Source organism: Monodon monoceros, unplaced genomic scaffold (assembly GCF_005190385.1).
Source record: "Monodon monoceros isolate NGI ecotype Baffin Bay Population unplaced genomic scaffold, NGI_Narwhal_1 Super_Scaffold_9, whole genome shotgun sequence".
NCBI classification, from domain to species: domain Eukaryota; kingdom Metazoa; phylum Chordata; class Mammalia; order Artiodactyla; family Monodontidae; genus Monodon; species Monodon monoceros.
In genome coordinates, this window is record NW_021703786.1 from 30,809,296 (window position 1) to 30,831,295 (window position 22,000).

The window sequence follows — 22,000 nt, forward strand, 5'->3', positions numbered from 1 at the left end:
ACACAGTTAGTAAGTGGCAGAACTGGGACTTGAACTCAGGTCTCTCTGACTCATATCCATGCACTTGGTACCAGGTTAGCTTTTTTTTAAAAAAATAAATTTATTTATTTATTTTTGGCTGGGTTGGGTCTTCGTTGCTGCACCCGGGCTTTCTCTAGCTGTGGCGAGCGGGGGCTACTCTTTGTTGCAGTGCGCGGGCTTCTCATTGCGGTGGCTTCTCTTGTTGCGGAGCACAGGCTCTAGGCGCATGGGCTTCAGTAGTTGTGGCACGTGGGCTCAGAAGTTGTGGCTCACAGGCTCTAGAGCGCAGGCTCAGTAGTTGTGGTGCACGGGCTTAGTTGCTCCGCGGCATGTGGGATCTTCCCTGACCAGGGCTTGAACCTGTGTCCCCTGCATTGGCAGGCATACTCCCAAGCACTGCGCCACCAGGGGAGTCCCACCAGATTAGCATTTGCTGTGAACCTTCCTGGGGCAGAACCCAGATGGATGAGTTTCCAAAGGTCTGGCCTTTCTAGCGAAGCCTGATGTTCAACAGTAGAATGGAAGTAGTGAGCACCTATTCTGGTCACGTTCTTCCCGGGTCCTGCCCTCTGGGCTGCGCTTGGACGCTCAGCTAACTTCTCTGTCTCTTTCTCTTTGTCTGTCTGTGTCTGTCTGTCTCCCCCTCTCTCTGCCTCTCTTTGTGGAGGGAGGTTTCTCCCTCTTCTCTTTCATCCTCTGGGTGTGTGTCCCTCTGACTCTGGCCTTTGTCTCCTCTCTGTCATTCATCTTTTCTCTCCGTGCCTCTGTCCCCCTCCCTGTGCCTATCGTGGTCTCTCCGCAGGACCCTCCAGTGGACATGGGTGGGGCCCTGGGGCCGGTCCTGCTACTCACCTCACTCCTCGGTGCCTGGGCAGGGCTGGGCCCAGGGCAGGGCGAGCAGGCTGTGACGGTGGCCGTGGTGTTTGGCAGCTCGGGGCCACTGGAGGCCCAGGCCCGTATCCACCTCACCCCCCAGAGCTTCCTGGACCTGCCCCTGGAGATCCAGCCACTCACCGTGGGTGTCAACAACACCAACCCCAGCAGTCTTCTCACCCAGATCTGCGGGCTCCTGGGCACTGCCCGAGTCCACGGCATCGTCTTTGAGGACAACGTGGACACCGAGGCCGTGGCCCAGATCCTCGACTTCATCTCCTTCCAGACCCACGTGCCTATCCTCAGCATCAGTGGGGGCTCTGCTGTGGTCCTCACCCCCAAGGTGCCCATTCAAAGTCATGTCCCTACATCCCATGAGCCTGGAGCCAGGCTGGGGCTGGGGGAGAGGGGCTGAGTCTGGGCCAGGGAGACACTTAGGTCCTGGGAAACTGGGATTGGGTGGGCCCAGCAAGGGGGTGAGGGCAGAGGGAGGCATGGGTGAGGGAGGAGAAGGCTGTGGGAATGATGCTTCTATGTTCTAGAAGATAAACTTTCTGAGCTGCTTTCACACTTGTGTCTGGATGAGGGATGGGCAGGTACCAAACCCACCTCTGGTTCTGGGGCAGCCCTCGCCCACCTTCTCCCTGTTTTCCTGGCCTTCCGTGGTCAGGCTCCAGACCCAGAGGTGCAGGGCCAGGCTGGGTGTGGGATCTGATGTAGCTGGCCTGCAGCGGGGAACATCCAAGGGCAGGTCATGCCCTTGCTGTCCTGTGGGGAGAAAGCGCTGAACACACATTCACCAGCAATCACAGCTGGGATCCTAGTCCTGAAGGAAAAACACAGGATGCCCCGAGGGAGTCCAGTGGGACCTCTTCTGGGTCTGGGATTGGTCAGAGAAGGTCTCCTAAGAAATGACACCTAAGCCGAGACCTGGAGGATGAGGGGGGTTGACAAGGTGTGTGTGTGGGGTGGACTGGGGGAGAGTGTTCCAGGCGGAGGGAGCAGGTGGTGTGAACACCCAGAGGTGAGAAGAAGCACAGAGTTTCTGAGGAACAGAGAGGAGCCTGGAGAGGGAGGCGAGGTCCCAACCACACGGGAGGACACTTGGGTTTTACTCTAAGTAAGTGAGGAGCTGAAGAAGGTGTTGAGGGGAGACTGATCTGATTTGCCTTTCTTTTATGATTATATTTTTATTATGGGGAATTTGTTTTGTTTTGTTTTGTTTTTTGCTGTACACGGGCCTCTCACTGTCGTGGCCTCTCCCGCTGCGGAGCGCAGGCTCCGGACGCGCAGGCTCAGCGGCCATGGCTCACGGGCCCAGCCGCTCCGCGGCACGTGGGATCTTCCCGGACCGGGGCACGAACCCGCATCCCCTGCATCGGCAGGCGGACTCTCAACCACTGCGCCACCAGGGAAGCCCTATGGGGAATTTTGAGCATACATAAAAGTAGAAGAGTATAATGACCCCATGTATCCCCTATCCACCCCAGGCCAACTGTGCCTCAGCCTTACCGCCACCCACTTCTCCTCTTCTGTTTTATTTTGAAGCAAGGCCCAGACACAATATTTATTCCATCCATAAATACTTCAATACACATCTCTAGATGATAGGACTTTACAAAATAATAAAACCACCATACATCATCATATCTAAAAAATAATAAAAATTCCTTAACATCATAAAGAATCCAGGCAGTGTTCAAATCTTCCGCGTTGTCTCATAAATGTTTATTTTTATGTCTGTTGCCTTGAATCAGGAGCCAGATTAGGTTCCCACCCAGCGATTGGTTGGGATGACTTCGGAGTCTTCCCTCTCAAGGCTCCTCCTCCATCTCTCTCTTTTTTCCTTGCAAATTTGTTTGTTGAAGGAACTGGGTTACTTGTCCTGTAGAGTTTTCTCGGAGTTGCTTTTTTAAAAGATTGGGACAGTCGCAGTGTGGTGAAATCTTGGAGGGGCTGCAGTGGCAGCAGGGAACCCACAGCTAGGAGAAGCTTGCGCTAGCCCAGGCTCGATCTTGCAGTGTCCTGGGCGTTTGTGGTGGCAGAGGCAGTAGAGAGGAAGAACATTCTCATCCCCAGGGCTGCATAGAGGATGGTGCTTTCCCAGTTACCCGTGGGCCTGACATTAGCTCTCAGCACGGTGGTTCTCCACCCACACAGTGCTTTAGAAAAATACAGACACCCAGTGTACCATGTCTAAGATTCCCATTCAGTTGGTCTGGACTAGCAGGCTCAAGAGTCACCTAAAGAGCTTGTTGAAATACAGATTCCCGGGCGCCATCCTCAGGGATTCTGATCCAGCAGGTGAGCACTGCGCCCGAGAATCTGCATTTCCTACAAGCTCCCAGCTGACGCTGCTGCTGGTTTGCGGTCCAGCCTTGGTCAGGCACGAATATTTAAAAAATCTCTCCAGGGCATTCTAATGGGCGGCAGGGGCTGGGAACCACGTGCGGGGCGGGCGGGCAGGAAGGAGGTTATCGCGAGACTAGGGATCCCGGGACACCCAGCACCTTCCGACGCAAGGGTGTGTGGGGGTTGACGGAGGGAGTGGAAGTTGGGGCGGGACTCGGCTCGCCCCACCCCCCGTTCAGGCCCCGCCCCTCCCCCTAGGAGCCGGGCTCCGCCTTCCTGCAGCTGGGCGTGTCCCTGGAGCAGCAGCTGCAGGTGCTGTTCAAGGTGCTGGAGGAGTACGACTGGAGCGCGTTCGCCGTGATCACCAGCCTGCACCCGGGCCACACGCTCTTCCTCGAGAGCGTGCGCGCCGTCGCCGACGCCAACTACGTGGGCTGGCGGCTGCTGGACGTGCTCACGCTGGAGCTGGGCCCCGGCGGGACGCGCGCCCACACCCAGCGCCTGCTGCGCCAGCTCGACGCCCCGGTGCTGGTGGCCTACTGCTCGCGCGAGGAGGCCGAGGTGCTCTTCGCCGAGGCGGCCCAGGCCGGCCTGGTGGGGCCCGGGCACGTGTGGCTGGTGCCCAACCTGGCGCTGGGCAGCACCGACGCGCCCCCCGCCGCCTTCCCCGTGGGCCTCATCAGCGTCGTCACCGAGAGCTGGCGCCTCAGCCTGCGCCAGAAAGTCCGCGACGGCGTGGCCATCCTGGCCCTCGGCGCCCACGGCTACCGGCGCCAGCACGGCACCCTGCCCGCCCCGGCTGGGGAGTGCCGCGGCCACCCTGGGCCTGTCAGCCCTGCCCGGAAGGCCTTCTACAGGTGGGCACCTGCCCAGGGCATAGGATGGCCACGAGTGGCCGTGAGTTTGGGCTCACTGGTCACACCTCCCACTAGGTGTGTGCCTGCGGCCAAGTGACCTCACCTCTCTGGGCCATTGTTTCTTCATCTGAGAAAAGAGCAGGGTGTGAGGGTGTGGTGAGGATCTCGAGGGTCAACACAGGGAAACAGAACAATAATTACACAAATGCTACCTGTTGGTGGCGGTGATGAGGCAAAAGGTGGGGGAGGGCACATCTGGTCCTGATCAGGGCTAAGAGGACCCTGGCTTCTCCCCCCTCACAGGCACCTACTGAATGTCACCTGGGAGGGCCGGGACTTCTCCTTCAGCCCTGGTGGGTACCTGGTCCAGCCCACCATGGTGGTGATCGCCCTCAACCGGCACCGCCTCTGGGAGATGGTGAGAAGGGGGTGAGCCCAGGGGTCCTCGGTATCCTTTCATTGTATCCCCCCCTCTTGTCCCACAGCTGAGCAGAGAGTCCTTTCTGTCCCTCATCCAGCCCCTCATCCTTCAGGTCTCAGCTGAAACATTTCCACTGAGAAGCCTTCCAGGTCTCCCGGGGGTCTGAGGCGGCCCTGCTCCGGGCTCCCACAACACCCTTCACTATAGAACTTATCAAGCGCTCTTATTACACAGTCCTGCCCCTGAAGGAGTAACCCACAGCTGTGTTGGCTAGACGGACACGTAAACAAATAGAATTTGGGGCGGTCAGTGCTTAAGAAACAATGTTTGCAAAGCACTATGGGAATAGAGAGGAGGGGCAGAAATTAGTTCTGCCTTCAAAGGAGGAAACTGGGGAAGGCTTCACAGAAGTTGGGACATTTGGGCTGGGCTATGGATGGTTGAGTAGGAGCCCATCGGGAAGGGATAGTAGCCTGGTATAGACTGAGGGGAAGGAGGGTTTAGAGTTTTTTTTGTTTTGGTTTGGTTTTGGTTTTGGTTTTTGCCATGCCACGCAGCTTGTGGGATCTTAGTTCCCTGACCAAGGATTGAACCAGGGCCCATGGCAGTGAAAGTGCCGAGTCTTAACCACTGGACTGCCAGGGAATTCCCCTGGAGCATTTTTAAGTGATGCGTTTGGAGGCGTGGGGACTGGGGAAGAAGGGTAGGGTGATGGAAATAAATTGGACCCGTGAAGGGTCTTGAGTGCTGGGCTAAGGGCTTTATGTGAAGCTTGGGGGAATGAGTGCGGTGTGACAGGCGCAGGTCTGGGCTTTAGGAAGAGGCCGTGAGCCAGGAGCAGTGTGGAGGCTAGACTGGAAAGTGCGGGGACCAGAAGCCGGGGAGGCTGTAGGGAGCCCTCCCCTTGGCCAGCCCCTTGCCCCGACTCTCCTGTTCTCCAGATGCTCCCGCCCCAGGCCCTGCTTCATCCTGCCCCGAGTGACCTTAGGTGTGGTGGGGGGAGTCTTGGTCCTGGCAGGCCTCGCCCAGAGGCCCCACCTATAGCGTGGGCTTAGTGGGGCTGAAGGTCCCGGGCTGAGGCCGGTCATCCTCTGCAGGTGGGGCGCTGGGACCATGGTGTCCTCCACATGAAGTACCCGGTGTGGCCTCGCTACAGTGCCTCCCTGCAGCCCGTGGTGGACAGCCGGCACCTGACGGTGGCCACGCTGGAAGAGCGACCCTTTGTCATCGTGGAGAGCCCCGACGCTGGCACAGGCGGCTGCGTGCCCAACACTGTGCCCTGCCGCCGGCATGGCAACCACACCTTCAGGTCCGCGAGAACACCCGGGAGGCCCAGTGTGAGCCGTGTGCCGCCGTGCGATGGCGGGCGTTGTGTGTGCCTTATGCTCGGGTATAGGGGTGGGCGTCCACCAGCCAGGCTGGGAGGAGCTGCTGGCTCTGACCCCTGCTGGTCTCTTGGTGACAGCAGTGGTGACACGGCCCCCTACACCAAGCTTTGCTGTAAGGGCTTCTGCATCGACATCCTCAAGAAGCTGGCCAAGGTGGTCAAGTTCTCCTACGACCTGTACCTGGTGACCAACGGCAAGCATGGCAAGAGGGTGCGCGGCGTGTGGAACGGCATGATCGGGGAGGTAGGCCTGCCCCCAGGCCACCTGATCCCGCCCACCTGCCCGCCTGCTGCCCTGGGCCCCATCCATCCGTCAGCCACCCCCGGATGTTCCTTAGGTGTTTCCTCCTGTTCTGGGGATCAGTCAGGGTGGGACCCAGGCCCAACTCCTAAGGGTCTCTGAACTGGCAGGGGCACTGTGCTGGCACCAGTGATGACCCCTGGGGTCAGTACTGAAAGTGGAGCTCTGAGGACCCAAGTGGGAACAACTGACTCAGCTGGTGGGTGCTGGATGTGGGGCTGGGAGAGGAGTGGGGGAGTCCTCCAGCCTGCGGGAGCCCCTCTTCTGATCCGGGCCTGACCCCCAGGTGTACTACAAGCGGGCAGACATGGCCATTGGCTCCCTCACCATCAATGAGGAGCGCTCCGAGATCGTCGACTTCTCTGTGCCCTTCGTGGAGACGGGCATCAGTGTGATGGTGGCTCGCAGCAACGGCACCGTCTCCCCCTCGGCCTTCCTGGGTGCGGCTCGGGGTGGGCAGGGATAGTGCAGAGGGGCCCACGAAGTGGACGTGTGGAGCATGGGTGGAGATGGGGAGCTTGGGGTGCACCCTCAGAGGGCAGCACTGCAGCCTTGGGTCCTTATAGGTTAGCCAGAGGCCTGAGCTATAATAGGTGGGTAGAACGGAGAGGGAAGAGGTGACGTCCAGGTTCAGTCCTAAGCCTGGGTGCTCGGTAAGGGCGGGGGATGGGGAGAGCGGGGTAAAAGGTGGCGCCATTGTGAAGGACAGGAAAACCAGCGAGGCAGGCTGCCTTCAGGAGGTGCCTCGTGGGCTGCGACATTGCTTTTTGTTTCATTTTTTGGCCTCATGGCTTGCGGGATCTTAGTTCCCTGAGCAGGGATTGAACCCGCACCCTCAGCGGTGAAAGCGCAGAGTCCTAACCACTGGACCGCCAGGGAACTCCTGGGCTGGGCCGTTGGGACAAAGGGAGAAGATTCACGGGGGGTTGGAGGAGCCAACCCAGAGCACGGGAAGCCGGGCTAGTTTCTGACTTGATTAGAAATTCAGCATTTCTTGGGCAGCTCCCTTGTGCCGGGTCCCGTGCCAGGTGCTGGGATCCGGCCATAGTCCCGGCCTTCCCAGAGCGCCCAGTCAGAAGTTCAAGTGGGACTTGCAGTGTGGAATGGTTCAAAGAGCCCTGAGGACAGGTGAGCCTCTCGACCAGGAGCAGAAGAGGGAATCCCAGGTCTGCCTCTTCCTGCTGTGTGACCTTGGGCAAGTCACTGAACCTCTCTGAGCAGGGTTCCTCAGCCACAGGGAAGGCAACAAACTCCACTTCGTAGGATGGGCGTTGTATCAAAGGAGCAAATGATTTGGGCAGTAACGACTTCTCACTCAGGGAGACTGAAGTGATTTTGTCAGAAACCTCAGGTCGGTCTCCCCAGCCCCTCAGGCCTCGGTTTCTGTGTCAGTAGGATGAGGGGTAAGGCTTGGCTTCAGAGCTCTGATTCCGAGCAGCTCACCCATGCTGGGCCCGGGGTGTGTGTGGGGGGGGTGGAGTTCCAGACCCAGGAGCCCGGGCAGCGGTGCTGGCGGCGAGGAAGGAGAGGAGGAAAGCAGAGGGAATTCCCTGAGATTGCTCCTGTGGCTTTAAGGGGCCACCCTCAGGGGCTGAGGGGTGGAAGAGGTTGCAGGCAGGGGTGGGGGGATGGGAGGGGAAAGGGAAAGAGCATGGGGTGCTGGCCCTCTTTTGTGAAAGGAAGTGGGGGGAAGAGGGAGAATGAGAGCCAGGGGAGATGTGGAATCAAAGGGAGGTTTCCTAGGGTGGGTGATGGGTGATGGGACCCTGGCCCAGGGCAGATGGAGGGGAGAGACCAAGAATGCTGGGGAGCCTGACCTCCCTGGGGGATGGCGTCTCTCCTGGGGCTCCACTGCTCTGAGAGTCAGAGACCCCTGAGCTCAGTCCATGGGGCTGACATGACCACATGGACCCACCTGTCTGCACCCAGAACGCCTGAGCTGTTGGGGGGAGACACAGCGCCGCCTCCTCTGAACCTCCTGCCTCTGTCCCCAGAGCCCTACAGCCCTGCCGTGTGGGTAATGATGTTCGTCATGTGCCTCACCGTGGTGGCCATAACCGTCTTCATGTTCGAGTACTTCAGCCCCGTCAGCTACAACCAGAACCTCACCAGCGGCAAGAGTCAGCTCCCACCTGGGCCTGGGAGCAGGGGCAGGGCTGGCACTTCCAGGAGGGGTGGGTTCAGGGCCAGAGGGGCCCTTCAGAGAATGCCCCGTGGGGGAGGTCCCTGGCCTTCCGACAATATGCAGGGGGCCAATCAGATACATGAGAGAGAGAGAAGCAAGGTGAGTTGACGTGCCCTGGGGTGGGGACAGCCAGGGATGGGGTCTCCACCCAGGACAGAGCAGAGACGGGAGCCGTGGAGTTGGGTGGGCTGAACCTGACCCCCTCTGTGCCGGGCAAGAGGAGCACCAGTGTCCCCCCTTTCACCCCCAGAGTCTGGGGGCCCGTCCTTCACCATCGGCAAGTCTGTGTGGCTTCTCTGGGCACTGGTCTTCAACAACTCGGTGCCCATCGAGAACCCCCGGGGCACCACCAGCAAGATCATGGTCCTGGTCTGGGCTTTCTTCGCCGTCATCTTCCTCGCCAGCTACACTGCCAACCTGGCCGCCTTCATGATTCAGGAGCAGTACATCGACACTGTGTCTGGCCTCAGTGACAAGAAGGTTCTGGAGCCCCAGAGGGTGCTGTTGGAGGGTGGGGGGGATGCCGCAGCCAGGGGAAGGCCTTGGGTGGCACACAGGACAGTTGGAATCAGTGGAATTTGAACTGGAGGCGGGAGCAGGCAGAAGCAGGGGAGCCTGGGGAGGAGGGGGCTGGGGACGGGGACAGGGAGAGACGGCTCAGGTCCACTGACTAAGTGGCCTTGAGTAAGTCTCTCCCTGTCCCGGCCTCAGTTTCCCCGTTTGTAAGACACAGGCGTGGGCTGGACAGTTTCTAAGACCGTGCTGCGCTCGCTATTCAAGTCCAGACTAGGGGGATGGTGTCGGGGCCGGGGTCGGCTGGAGGGTCGGAGGAGGGGTTATGAATGGCGGCTGCCCTCTGCGCGCAGTTCCAGCGGCCTCAGGATCAGTACCCGCCCTTCCGCTTCGGCACCGTGCCCAACGGCAGCACGGAGCGGAACATCCGTAGCAACTACCGCGAAATGCACACCCACATGGTCAAGTTCAACCAGCGCTCAGTGGAGGACGCGCTTAGCAGCCTCAAGATGGGGTGGGTCCGCAGTCCTGCACCCACCCCCTGACTGTCTCTACCCACGTGTCTCCCCGAGAGACCCAAGGTGGGACGGTGAGACTGGGTTGCCATGTAGGACCCCCGGGGAAGGGGTGAGGAGGTCTTGGGGCAGAGTGAAGCTTGAGGACGCCCACCAGAGCCCAGAGACGCAGCTGTGGTATTGACCAAGGTTCAGCCGTGCCCTCAGGTGTTGGTTGTCACCTTCTTAGGATCTTTAGGGGCCTGGAGGGCAGAGAGGGTGTGTCCTCTGGGAGCAGAGTGTCCCCTGGCCTCTCTGAGGAGGAGGGTAGGTGGGGTTCCGAAGCTGTGGGAGGGGGCTTCTCTGCACCAGGACCCCAGAGAACTAGAGAAGGCTCTGCCCATCCATCCCTCCTGGGTGGTGGTCAGTGGGCCCACGTGGCCCAGACCCCTGTCAGGACCCAGGTTTGGTGCCCTGAACTCCACTTGATCCCTGGCCTGAGGGCTCAGCCTGTCCCCAGGAAGCTGGATGCCTTCATCTATGATGCTGCTGTCCTCAACTACATGGCGGGCAAGGACGAGGGCTGCAAGCTGGTCACCATTGGCTCTGGCAAGGTCTTTGCCACCACTGGCTATGGCATCGCCATGCAGAAGGACTCCCACTGGAAGCGGGCCATAGACCTGGCGCTCCTGCAGTTCCTGGGGGACGGTGGGTGCAGCCACTGATGGGGGCTGGGGTGGGTCCCAGGTGGGCCACAGAGCCCGTGGTCGGGACAGCTGCCCGATGGCTGGTCAACATCTCCACCACTGTTCTCTGAGTGCCCCGGGCCCGCGGGCACGGAGAGAGGTCTCTGGGGGTGAGAGATGGGTGCAGTGGCTGGGTGGCGGGTATTAGGAGCAGCTGGATGGAGACGTGGGGAGGGATTGGTTTGCCGGGAGGGAGCAGGAAATAGCTGGGGAGCCCTTGCAGGATGGGAAGACAGGAAGGAGCTCAGGCCACACGGTGGAGGTTGGGGGCATCTGAACTCCTTTACTTTTCCCCAAGACCCCTCCCCTCCATTGCCATCTTGAGATGACCTGGGGTAGTGCCAACAGCCTGCCTAATCCCAGAGCCAGAACCCAGGTTTGCCTTGGTACCCCGGGGGCTCACATGTGTGAGTGGTCCGGCTGGGCTGCCCCAACACCCAGAGAGAGCTTTGAATTTAGAGTCCCAACCCTATTAGATAAATAACTGTCTGGTTTTCCATCAGTGCCATAGAATAATGCGAGTGATAACCATGAAGGTGCCTGCAGCCTCGTTGGGGGCCTAGGCCTTTTGTCTCAGTGTGCCCAGCTCCATGCCTGGCGTGTAGGTGATCAATAAGTGTTTGATGAATAAATGAATGATAAAATTTATGCAGTCGACAAGCCTTTGCTGGGCATGTGGAGTGTGGGCTTGTGGGAGGTGGGCATGTCAGAGGCTGGCATCCCCCCCCCCAGCTCCCACTCTGCTCTCCTTCCTTCCTGCTCATTGACACCCCCTCCCCCATCCTCCCCTGCCGGGCTGGATCCCCGTGTGGTCCTACAGGGGGGTGGTACCCTGGCCCCAGACCCCTCCTCACTCCAGGCTTGGGTGAGCACCGGAAGGGTCCTTCCTGAGCCAGGTGTGCCTCGCCCCCACCAGGGGAGACCCAGAAGCTGGAGACGGTGTGGCTCTCGGGGATCTGCCAGAACGAGAAGAACGAGGTGATGAGCAGCAAGCTGGACATCGATAACATGGCCGGCGTCTTCTACATGCTGCTCGTGGCCATGGGGCTGGCCCTGCTGGTCTTCGCCTGGGAGCATCTGGTCTACCGGAAGCTGCGCCACTCGGTGCCCAACGCGTCCCGGCTGGACTTCCTGCTGGCCTTCAGCAGGGTGGGTGCCCACTCCACCCTAGACAGGCCCCAGCTTCAGGGGCAGCAACCCAGCTAAGTCAGAGCTGGCCATGGCCCCATTTACAGATGTAAAAACTGAGGTCTGGAGAGGTGGCATGGCCTGCCAGCATCACACAGCAGGTGAGAAGCAGAGCCCTTTTCCAGCAGGCAGGGCAGGACTTTGGAGCCGGGCTGACCGGGGTTCGAGTCCTCACTGCCGTTTACAAGCTGTGTGACTTTAGGAGAAGGAGTTACCCTCTTGGTGCCTCGGAGAGCTCCACTGTAAGCGCTCCCAGCGGCACACAGTAGGAGCTTAACAAATGTTAGTTACTTCCTGGGACTTAGAGACACCTGGGCTGATGCTTCCCACCTGGGCGTGGGGCGTGGGGCGTGGGGCGTGGGGCGGTCCCGGAAGGGAGGGCGCCGCTCACGCCGTGTCGGTCCCCTGCCTCCCGCCCAGGGCATCTACAGCTGCTTTAGCGGGGTGCAGAGCCTGGCCAGCCCCGCGCCGCCGCCCAGCCCGGACCTCACCGCCGGCTCGGCCCAGGTCAGCGTGCTCAAGATGCTGCAGGCGGCGCGCGACATCGTGACCGCGGCGGGCGTGAGCAGCTCCCTGGACCGCGCCACGCGCACCATCGAGAGCTGGGGCGGCGGCCGCCGTGCGCCCCCGCCGCCCGCCTGCCCCAGTCCGCGGCCGCCCACCCCCGAGCCGAGCCCCACGGGCTGCGGGCCGCCGGGCGGGGGCCGCACCGCGCTGGGGCGTAGGGCCCCGCAGCCCCCGGGCCGCCCCCCGACGCCCGGGTCCTCCCTACCCGACGTCTCCCAGGTGTCTGGCCGGCCGGCCTGGGAGGCGCGGTGGCCGTCGCTGGCCGGGCGCGGCGGGCGGCACCTCTCGGCCTCCGAGCGGCGCGCGCTCCCGGAGCGCCCTCAGTCGCCCGAGCGCTGTCACTACAGCTCCTTCCCTCGAGCCGACCGGTCAGGGTGCCCCTTCCTTCCGCTCTTCCCGGAGACCCCCGAGCCCGAGGACCTGCCGCTGCTCGGGCCGGAGCAGCTGGCCCGGCGGGAGGCTCTCCTGAGCGCGGCCTGGGCCCGAGGTTCGCGCCCGCGCCACGCTTCCCTGCCCAGCTCGGTGACCGAGGCCTTCGCCCGGCCCAGCTCGGAGCCCTCCCGGTGTGCCCGCCCGGCCTGCGGGCGCTGGACGCAGGCGCAGTCGATGCGGCTGCCGTCCTACCGGGAGGCCTGCCAGGAGGGGGTGTGGGCAGGGGTCCCCCCCTGGCCGCACGGACAGCACGCCTGCCTCCACGCCCATGCCCACCTGCCGCTTTGCTGGGGGGCTGCCTGCCCTCACCTCCCACCCTGTGTCAGCCACGGCCCCTGGCTTCCTGGGGCTTGGGGGCCTCCGGGGCACAGGGGCAGGACCCTGGGGCTGAGCACAGAATACAGGGACACTGGGGGGCTGGAAGAGGTCAGTAGGGTGGCCTGTGGGATGCACGGCTTCCCCCGACCGTGCACCTGGAGGCGGATCTCCAGCTTGGAATCGGAAGTGTGACGTGTCAGCTATTCTGCTCAGCTGGACTCTCCGCCTGGCACTGCAGCGTTGGGGGGTAGGTGGGCTCGGGCTTTTCTGGCTTCTGCCATGAAATCCTGGCCATGGGAGCCCAGTGACAGATGATATCTTCCACGGCCAGCTCAGCGACCTCAGCAGCCTCAGGTCCTGGTGTGGGCTGGGCTTTTGCTACCTTCTTATGCAGACTCCTTCCCACCTGGCCTGGAGTCACAGGGAGCAGTGGGGTCTCCCTGCCCTGCTGTGAGCCAGTCCCTGGACATGGCTTCTGGGGGCTTGGTGTGGGAGCATGGAGGCTGGAGCTCGGTGTTGGGGCAGGGTGGTCCTGCTCCTGGCTCCAGCTGGCTGGAGTTTCTTCTCCTCAGAGTGCTGGGACATTAAACAAACCTTGTACAACCCACTGGTCCTGGCTGCCTCATTCTGCATCCCTGGAGGGGGCACACCAGAGCTGGTAGGCAACAGGAGCATCATGGGAGTATCCCAGATGGGGTGTCTGCCTAGAGCAGGTGGGCAGCTCCCTTTGTGGAGTATCCGGGAGGCAAGGCTGAGAGAGGGCTCCAGGCAGCAGAAGCCACTTGGTATTCAGTGCCAGCTCCCGCCCGCCCTGGTGCCAAATGAGACAAATGTGCTCAGCACGGGGGCTCTGGTGGTGATGGATGGAGCTCATCCTTCAATCTCCTTGAAAAGAAGGGCTCATGCTAGGGGCTCTGGGGGTTCTGCCCCGCCAGGGGCCCCCATGGGAGCCTGACAATGTTATGGTGGAAACGGCAGAGGGAGGTCTGTTGTGGGGAACCTGCTGGGCTCTCCTGGGCCCTGGCCAGCTGTGTTCGCCCCGCGGTGGCTGTGCAGGGCTCGGACTGCCTGCTGGCTCTGGAAGCCTGGCATGGGTGGCTTCCGGGGTCAGGCACGGCTCAGCCTTGGGAGGGAAAGACCTCCAGGTCAGAGAATCTGTCCCACATCTCAGTTCTCTGTCCTCCCTCTGCGGCTCTCAGCCCCACCTCCTTCCTCTGTCACATGTCACTAGCTGTGAACCATCTAAAAAGATGGCTCTTGCTTACCATTTTCAATGCTTTCACCTCTGTGGTTACATTTAGCCTCACAATGACTAAAGCAAGCCAGCCCTCCTTCCATCCATTCCGCAAACACGGTGAGCGTAATTGATACCGTTAGAGCCTTTTCTAACTGTGAGCCTGTGAAGCCCAAGGCCTTGTTGTCCCCGGCAATTTGGGTGAAGCAGGGCAGAAACTTAACTCCTTGTAGTAGGGAGGGGGCTGGGGAGGGCAGTGCTGGATGCCAGTACCACGTGCGGCCACGGCCCAGTGCCCTTACCCACATGGCTCCTTGCTGGCTCCCAGCAGGCTGGGTCCCCTCTCCAGTCTCCAAATATTCTACTGCTGGGGCTGGAGCCATGAAAACTGGAAGTTTTTTTGTTTGGTTTTAGGGGTGAGAGCCGCTGAAATGGTAGAGTGGTGGAAATTACCAGTACCCTTCCGTTCCTGGGTGGAGGGCCTGACGACCGCAAGAATGTGTGCCTCCCCCCAGCCCATTATAGTCAATTTCACATTCTCTGCCCCATGGATTTTCACGGATCCAGGTCCAGGATCGGTGGGGGGGGGGGGCTCAAAAACAGGTTGTGAGTGTGAGTCTAAGGGGGGTGCTAGAGGCCAGTGCCGCGGAAGGGAGCTTGACCTTGGTTGCAGCCACTGGAGGTGAGAGGGTTAACCGCTGGCCACCAGCCCCTGGACCTGAGCTCCCTGGGTCAGGGTCTGAGCGCAGCGCTGGGTGGAAGGCTGCAGCAGGTAACGCCTGGAGGAGTTGCGAGGGCCAGGCTGCTCTCTGCTCACTCTCCAAGATCATTAATAACCAAGAACTGGAAAGATAATTAAGAACCACATGTAGAGCTGAGCCTGCTGCTGACTGGCTCTGAGGAGGGGCCAATCCTGCTCCTGGGGCCGGGCTCCTGGCCACCTTGCTCCTTCTCTAAGAATGTATTCTGAGGAGAAGCGAGTCCCATGGGGAGTGGGGGCAGGAAGGACGCCTCCTGCCCCTCTGCGGGAGGACCGAGGAAGGGTCCTGCATTATCAAGGGGAGGACAGAGAGCCTGGCAGGGGAGGAGGGAGCCGGCTGTGTGGTAGAGTGAAGCCACAGATGTTCAGTCATCACACACAAGGGTGTGACAGTGTAGCACAGCCAGCTGAACCCACACACCAGATACCCAAATGCTGTTTTTTTTTGTTTTTTGTGGGACACAGGGAGAGGCCTTTGGTCACATCTCAGCAGTAGAAATTCCTACTATCTTTCCCCGTTCCCTCCTGCTGCTGCCATCGCTGTATTTCTTCCTCTGTCTTTACTGAGTTCATGGTCCACACCACCTCTTTCCTGGGGCCCGTGTGTGGGGAGGGGGCACGATGCCCTCACTTACGATACTTGAGCTTCAGTCTTGGCTCCAAAACTCCCCAGCCTGGCCTGAGTCTGGCTCTGTGATGGGGGAAGGCTGTCCTTCAGTTTCCTGGGGGTGTTGGGTAACCAGAGACCACCCCCTCCCCAAAGCCCTAAAGAATTCAAGTCCATTTCCCGCCTCTGAATTGTGGCAGGCAGTTGCTAAGAAGAAGCCACTTTGCTCATCAGGAGGCTATGAAACCGGTTAGGTGCCTGAGGACCTAAACCAGGGTCTTCAACGAGTCTAGAGGTATGTGGTACACGTGCAGTATGGCTGGCAAGGGACAAGGGAGCTGGGCATCAGTACCTGAGAGCTTTATTGAACACTTCTGTGTCAGGTACTCAGGACTTTAGCCCCATACAGGTCAGTGATGCAGGTACTATCCTCCCCATGTTACAAAGGACAGGAGGAGAGAGCACGGGCTTTGCTGCCTGCAAGTGGCACGTCCAACTTCTCGGTCTACGCTCTTAACCCGTGAGTTATGCCACCAAGGTCCACGTGGAAAGTGCCCAGCACTGTGCCCGCATACACCAGGCACTAGTAGATGTCACTTTCCCCTTTCTCCAATCGACACCATGAGCCCCAGGCCCTGGGGAGAAGGGATCGTGAAGCTCCCTCCTGCAGCTCTGGATCCTGGTTGCGCAAGAGCCGGGTGTCAGCCCTGATCAGGGATCCGGTCCCTAGACAGGCATGGCCTCAGCCTTCGCTGGCTCAGTGTCACACACACACACCAGGCTCTTCCCCTGGGCTGGTTCCCCATGAGGTAGGGGCAGCCCCTGCCCTCCCCCCACTCTGACTTTAGCCTCTTCCCATTGCTTAGGCCGCTCCTGGCCCCCATCTGGCGGGAACAGGTGTGTGTCTGAGGGCCTGGCGAGGTGCCCGCTGCCCACCTCCCACCACTCGGCAGTGCCTCCCGGCCTGTCACCCGCCATCTGTCCCATCCATAAGCCCGCAGTCATCTCTCTGGCCTCAGGTGAGGGAACAGCCAGGAGCCGCTGGTGCGATGGCACGAGGCTCCAGTGCCTCGGCAGGGAACGAGACAGAGAAGGCTGCCTCCCACCTTGACCTGCCCTGCCCTCGGGGCCAGTCTGGGTCAGTGCGGGTGAATGGCGTCGGGTGGAGCCTGCTGAGTTTATGTTCTTCTCCACAGCGACACTTGTACCTGGGCCAGGTTGGGCTGGCATCCTCTTCTGGTTTCCCCACCACAGACCACAGGGCCCATCGGTAGAACAGAAACCATGACCCAACTGGCCCACCCCCGCAAGCTGATGTAAAAACTCACAGGCGAATGTGCTGCATGGGCAAGGTGAACAAGCCTCACCTGGGAACGTCTAGCTGTCAGGGTCCCCGCGCCCCCTCCCCCAGGCCATCAGCAGTAGAGAGGAAGCTGACCCCATCTGACCTCTAGCACGACAGACAGCAGGCAAACACCAAGGAGCAAAGGAACCCAGTGACGTGGTCCTTCCAGGACCACGGCCAATCACCTCCGGCCAATTCCTTCCAGGACTGTGGTTGCCCAGCTCGGAGGTGGAGGGGAATGCAGCCATCCGGCTCCACTGCTGTGTGGCTCCAGACTGCCCCATAAATCAAACTGGCTTTACCATGCTAGTAAATTTGTGTCCAAAATTTGGATTGGAACCTGAGGCGGTGGGATGATTTAATTTGCTTTGTCCTTAAGCAAGAGGGAATGTAATTGGAGAAGGGTAAGTACAGATGTTTTAATTTTCAGCAAACAGCCCGGCAGCTTCCGGCGGGTCCGTGCCACGCGGGGCGGGGCCTCGTGGAGGCCCCCGGCCCCGCCCACCCCGCAAGGCCTCCTGGGAAGCAGCCACGATGGCAAATGGGGAAGAGGCGTCCTTCTTTCACGAGGATGGAAAAGTAACAATACGCCGGATGAGCTGTGAGAACTGAAGATGTGCGGCAAAAGAGAGACGGCAGATCGCGGCCGATTATGACACGGGACTCTCACAGGCCGGGGCTGCCAGGGGGCCATAGGGGAGGGCTGGGGCTGCCTGCGGACTCCCCGTGTTCTTGCAAATCCCATGTCCCCCTGCCCTGAGACCATCGTGGGCCCCAGGAGACCTGGCGTCCTCGCTCTGTCCAAAGTTCAATGACGGTGAGATGCAGGGGGGAGGCCGCAAGGGGTTCCCTGGAGAGAGGAGCAAGGCACTGAAATCAGCGGAGGGAGGGGGAAGGGCCGAGACCCCACCCCAGAGGCTGCTCCTGGCCCAGCTGCTGTGGGCTCCAGGACAAGTGGGCTTAGGCCCAGGGCCGGGGCCACACGAGGGAGGGTCAGGAGGAGCCCCCAGGCCCTGACGCAGGAGAAGGCACATTGAAAATGCAGAGTTCTTTAGGGTCCCATGTGTCTCCGAGGAAGGCTGGCCCAGCAGGTGCATGCATGATTGTTGGGGGGGAGGGAAGCACGTGGAGCTGGTGACGTGCCCAGGAACCTGGCTCTCCTTCCATGGGAATGGTGGCCGGGGCCCCGTCTCACCCCACAGCGCCCAAGGGACATGGAGAGCGTGGACGCTGAGCACGCACAGCTCGGCTCCAAAGGGAGCCACTGTTAATGTTGGAGCGGGGGCAGGGCCGGGCACTCCCACAGCTGTGCTTTATTCAGACTGAAATGTAGATGGTTAGGGTTTTGCTAGAGTCTGTGTATGGGTTCTAAGGGTTTTTTCTGTAAGGTAAGAGCTTCTGCTCCATGTGCTGGGGGGGGGGGCAGGCCCGACCTCTCTCACAGGGTGGGAAACACGGGCTCCATGCCCGGGGTGCTCCCAGGCCACTGTGGTGACAGCTGGGGGTAGCTCCCCTCTGGCGGCCCTTGTACGCTGCTCCCCCCCGCCCCCCCCGCAGGAAGCCTGAGGCGCCCTTTCAGGGGTCGAGAGCTCTGGGCTTTAAACCCCGTGCGTGGGCTGCTGTGCCCGTGTGGAAAGGCTGCTCCCACCCGCTGCTCCGGAGTCATCATGGGCTCCGAAGCCCAGGACAGGAGCTGGCACCCACAGCAGGGCCCTCCCAGCTCTGGTCTGGGGACCCTGGTGCCAAGTAGCACTTATGGTCCTTGTTGTCAGCTGGCCAGGCACTCCCCTAGGAGAGGCACTCGGCACCTCCAGGCCCGGTGGGAAGGTGAGCCCTGCCAGGCCCAGTGGAGAGGAGGGGTAGGACCTGGGGTTGCCCTAATGGAGATTGCCCAGACAAGGATGCGGGAGGGACTGGGAGAGCGGGGTAAGGGGTGGGGGGTACACGTGTCTGGCATAGTGGCAGTGCCAGCACTGCGTCTCCACCCTTCCGGGGGAAGAGCCCGCCCTGGTGGTGGAGTGTGTGAAAGCAGAGGGCTCGATCCCAGTAACCAGTCCTAGAATCTAGGAGCAGCCGTGTGCCCGGATGTGGGACTCGGCTGGCTGGGGGCAGCCCCAGCACGAGGACCTGGAGGAGGGTGACCCCGGCAAGTGAGGCGAGGTGCAGACTGTGCGGAATCCTGGGTGGGGGAGCCCCCCAGCTGGAGGCGTGGAGGGTACCCTCCAAGAGCCCGGGCCTTGCCTGCCCCACGGACACCTGGGAGGCAACTAGCCCTTGGCTCTGCCAGCGGGGAGGGCGGGGGGGCCCCACCCCTCTCGTCACCAGACTTGTCCTGCCATCAGAGCTTAGTCTCGCTGAGGACGATGTTGGCGGTGACAAAGAAGAAGCAGGAGAAAGCCCAGAGCAGCACAAAGCCCACCCAGAAGGTGCGGCGGAAAGGGGACCCGTGCTTGTTGACGGTCCCGTAGCCGAAGGCCAGCTGGGTGTCCTTGCGGCAGAGGTACACCAGGAAGGCGGGGATGACGTACTGGATGCCCGTGCCCGCGTAGGCCCCCGTGATGCCCACCAGGGACTCCAGGTCGTGTGTGCAGAAGGCCACCAGCACAGGGGGCAGCAGGGTGATGGTGGGGAACACCACGTGGTCCACCACCCAGGGGTATGTGCCCCCCTCTCGGTGGAAAAGCGTCTTCCAGTTGTTGCGCAGTGTCACGGCGATGATGGGGAAGTTGGTGCTGATGGTGAAGACGGGGAAGAGGCCCAGGAAGAAGCGCACGGCGGCCAGGCCCACGACGTCGCAGCGTGCAAAGTTGAGGGTGTACATGTCCAGGAGGCTGTCACCACGGAAGCAGAAGATGGCGGTGAAGGAGAGGAGGCCGTAGAAAGCCAGGATCAGCACGTAGTCCAAGAAGACCAGGCGTGTGAGGTGGCGCTTGGAGGAGATGGGGGTGATGAGGGACGGCAGGGAGTGCTGGCTCATGAAGGAGTAGATGCACACGCCGAACAGGTTCCGGACGCCGGAGAAGTCGGCCAGCGGCGGGCGCCCCTCCCCACGCCCATGTCCGATGCGCACCAGGGCCAGCACGATCATGATGGCGAAAGCTGGAAACAGGAGCGGAGTGAGTCAGGGAAGGAGAGGCAGCCCTACCTGGGACAGCCTCTGGTCTGGGGGCACCTGCCGAGGGACCCGAGCCCCATGAGAGAGAACCTGCGGGTTCTGCTAGAGTCTGTGGATGGGTTCTAAGGGTTAAATTCCTGTGGCCGTGAGGGCCACACTCTGGGGCAGGTCAGCAGTGGCCGCTGCTGTCGGGGACATGCCGTGCACGCCCACGCCAGCAGGTGAGGGAAGGTGTCTGGGGGTGAGGGCCGGGCATGACGGGGGCTGCGCGGGGAGATCGGCAGCGGAGCCCCCCGCTGTCTTCTCAGAGGAGCGCAGGCTCCTGGCCAGGCGCTTCCCGGCTCCCTGACCGGCCCCAGGGGTCTGGGGGTTGGGGGGCTTCCTGCCAGCTTCCTGACTCTCCTTTGGTTTCAAGAATGTGTGTCTGAGGAGCAGGGGCGGAGGCACGGAGCACTTGGGAGGAGGTGTCCTCCTGGGCCAGGGCATCTGCCAGGGACAGCTAAGGGGCGGCAGTGAAGAGCGCGGGCAGCCCCGAGCGGAGGCGGGCAGCCCCGAGCGGAGGCAGGCACCCAGGGGCCAACACCGGGAAGGAAGGTACCTGGGCTGACTCGAGGGAAGAAATGGCACCAAAGCTCAAGGATCGTGGGAGCTGAGTCCAAGGCTGGAGGCCAAGGGCATGTGGCTCTGTTCTCCTGGGCCTGGTGGCACAGGTAGGAGGCACAGAAGTACAGGGAGTAACTCTGACCTGGCTTTGCTGCAGAAGCGGTAGGGGACCCACGATCTATCTGTTCAGAGCAAACAGAGCTCCAGGCCAGCTGCACCTCTTACAGCGGCCCTCCTGTGGGTCTCATACCCAGAGCCGGGCTTCCCAGCCGCTGCTCCCAGCAGACAGACATACTTCCAGATCCAGCAGCCTCTCTCTGAGTCTCTGGCTTCTTGCATCTGTTATCCAGATCTCCCAGAACTGCCACCCTTAGCCACTCGGCACACGCAGGGACCACCGGTGTCCCTGTCTCCAGCGTTGGAGTCCAGAAACCGCTGCTGTCTCTGTTCAGACCAGACCTGACAGCCCCTCCAGCCCGGGCCCCCATCGCTCAGGTAAAGCCCACGATGACACCTGACATTTCTCGGGGAGTGACGCAGGTGAGCGTGAAGGAACAGTGGCTGAAGAGACTGCCTGCCAGCCCATGGGAAGCTCAGGGCTCCTCCCGAGTGGGAGGCTGGGGGTCTCCCCACTGTCCCCTCGGGCCACGTCATACCCTCCCCGCTCCCTGGAAGGAAGAGGCCTTTCTTCCAGGATTCACGGGAAGCCAGACCAATGTTTTCCCACAATGACACTTGGAAGTGGGCTCAACGGAAATGTCATCTGTCACTTTTCGTCAGAGCTGCTGACACTGCTGCGGACAGGATCGGGGGAGGGGAGCCCGGGAACAGGCCTGTGGAAACTGCCGATAAAGACGATCATTTGTTTCTGATGCTCTCATCCGACTCCGGCCCTGCCGCTCCTGATTCCGAGGGCCCCACGACGGAGGGGCGTCACAAATCCCACCAGCTGTGGTCAGTCAAGGGGCAAGCGGTGACCCAGTCCCTCCCAGAGGAGCTGCCTCTGGCTGAACCCTCTCGGGCCCGGGACAGGACACCCCGTGAGGGCCTCCCTGTTTCCTCGGGGACGCTCAGGACCCTGGCAGTCTGGCTCGTCACATTTCTCAGGGTGGGTGCAGGAGGGGTGTGCGGGCCAGAGATCTGTGTGGCAGAACCGCACCCAGGAAGTGCACTGGGGCAGGGTGTGAGGGCAGCACCCAGGGGAGACGGTGGACGGGGTGGAGGCGGAGTCCCCCGTGTGCCAGGCAGTCTGTCCTGGGCCGGAAAGGGTTACGAAGCAGAGCTGAGCGGGCGGGCCGCCTGCCGATTAGCTGTTCACGAGGCTGCAGCTGGCGCCTCCGCCAGCAGAGGTGGGCCACCAGGGTCGGGGCAAAGGGGGCAGCTGCTGTAAGGCAAGAGCTCGATCCTGTCGTGCCGCTGCGAAGTGTCCCCCGGTGACCCGGCGCTACTCCTGGCCCAGGCCGAGGCCAGCGCGGACTGGCAAAGAGGCAAGTGGGGAAATCCTGTCTGTTGCTCGGCCGCGGGGCCCTGGGTCTGGTGGGCGTGGAGGAGGCAGGGAGAAGTTGGCTGTTGGGACATGAGCTCATCACTGCTGCCTGCAGCTGGGATGCTGGCTGAGCTGATGCTTCTCTGCTCATCTCCTCAGCCCTACATCTCCAAGAGGCTGTAAGAAACGCAGGCA

General features: G+C 61.3%; 2 protein-coding genes across 6 annotated transcripts in view; one reads left to right on the forward strand and one right to left on the reverse strand.

Annotated features, from left to right (window-relative positions):
- The first annotated feature begins 452 nt into the window (after positions 1–452).
- GRIN2C (glutamate ionotropic receptor NMDA type subunit 2C) lies at positions 453–13,251 on the forward strand. Of its 3 annotated transcripts, XM_029213219.1 has the most exons (13): positions 453–1,237; positions 3,505–4,103; positions 4,407–4,521; positions 5,622–5,833; positions 5,993–6,155; positions 6,499–6,652; positions 8,207–8,332; positions 8,648–8,877; positions 9,264–9,424; positions 9,925–10,112; positions 11,067–11,299; positions 11,386–11,439; positions 11,759–11,867. In XM_029213219.1, the coding sequence occupies exons 1-12, from the start codon at positions 839–841 to the stop codon at positions 11,389–11,391; spliced, it is 2,586 nt and encodes an 861-aa protein (XP_029069052.1). In that variant the 5' UTR covers positions 453–838; the 3' UTR covers positions 11,392–11,439; positions 11,759–11,867. The 3 variants fall into 3 exon arrangements, 2 of the variants coding, with proteins under 2 accessions (XP_029069052.1, XP_029069051.1); XR_003792081.1 differs by having other exon boundaries at positions 11,067–11,439; XM_029213218.1 differs by lacking the exon at positions 11,386–11,439 and having other exon boundaries at positions 11,759–13,251.
- A 3,696-nt stretch (positions 13,252–16,947) lies between these two features.
- Positions 16,948–22,000, reverse strand: part of TMEM104 (transmembrane protein 104) — a 58,060-nt gene continuing 53,007 nt past the window's right edge. For all 3 annotated transcript variants that reach the window (XM_029211818.1, XM_029211819.1, XM_029211820.1), the window contains one exon: positions 16,948–19,700. In XM_029211818.1, coding sequence (XP_029067651.1) covers positions 18,940–19,700 — 761 coding nt within the window. In that variant the 3' untranslated portion in view covers positions 16,948–18,939. The remainder of the gene's footprint in view (positions 19,701–22,000) is intronic.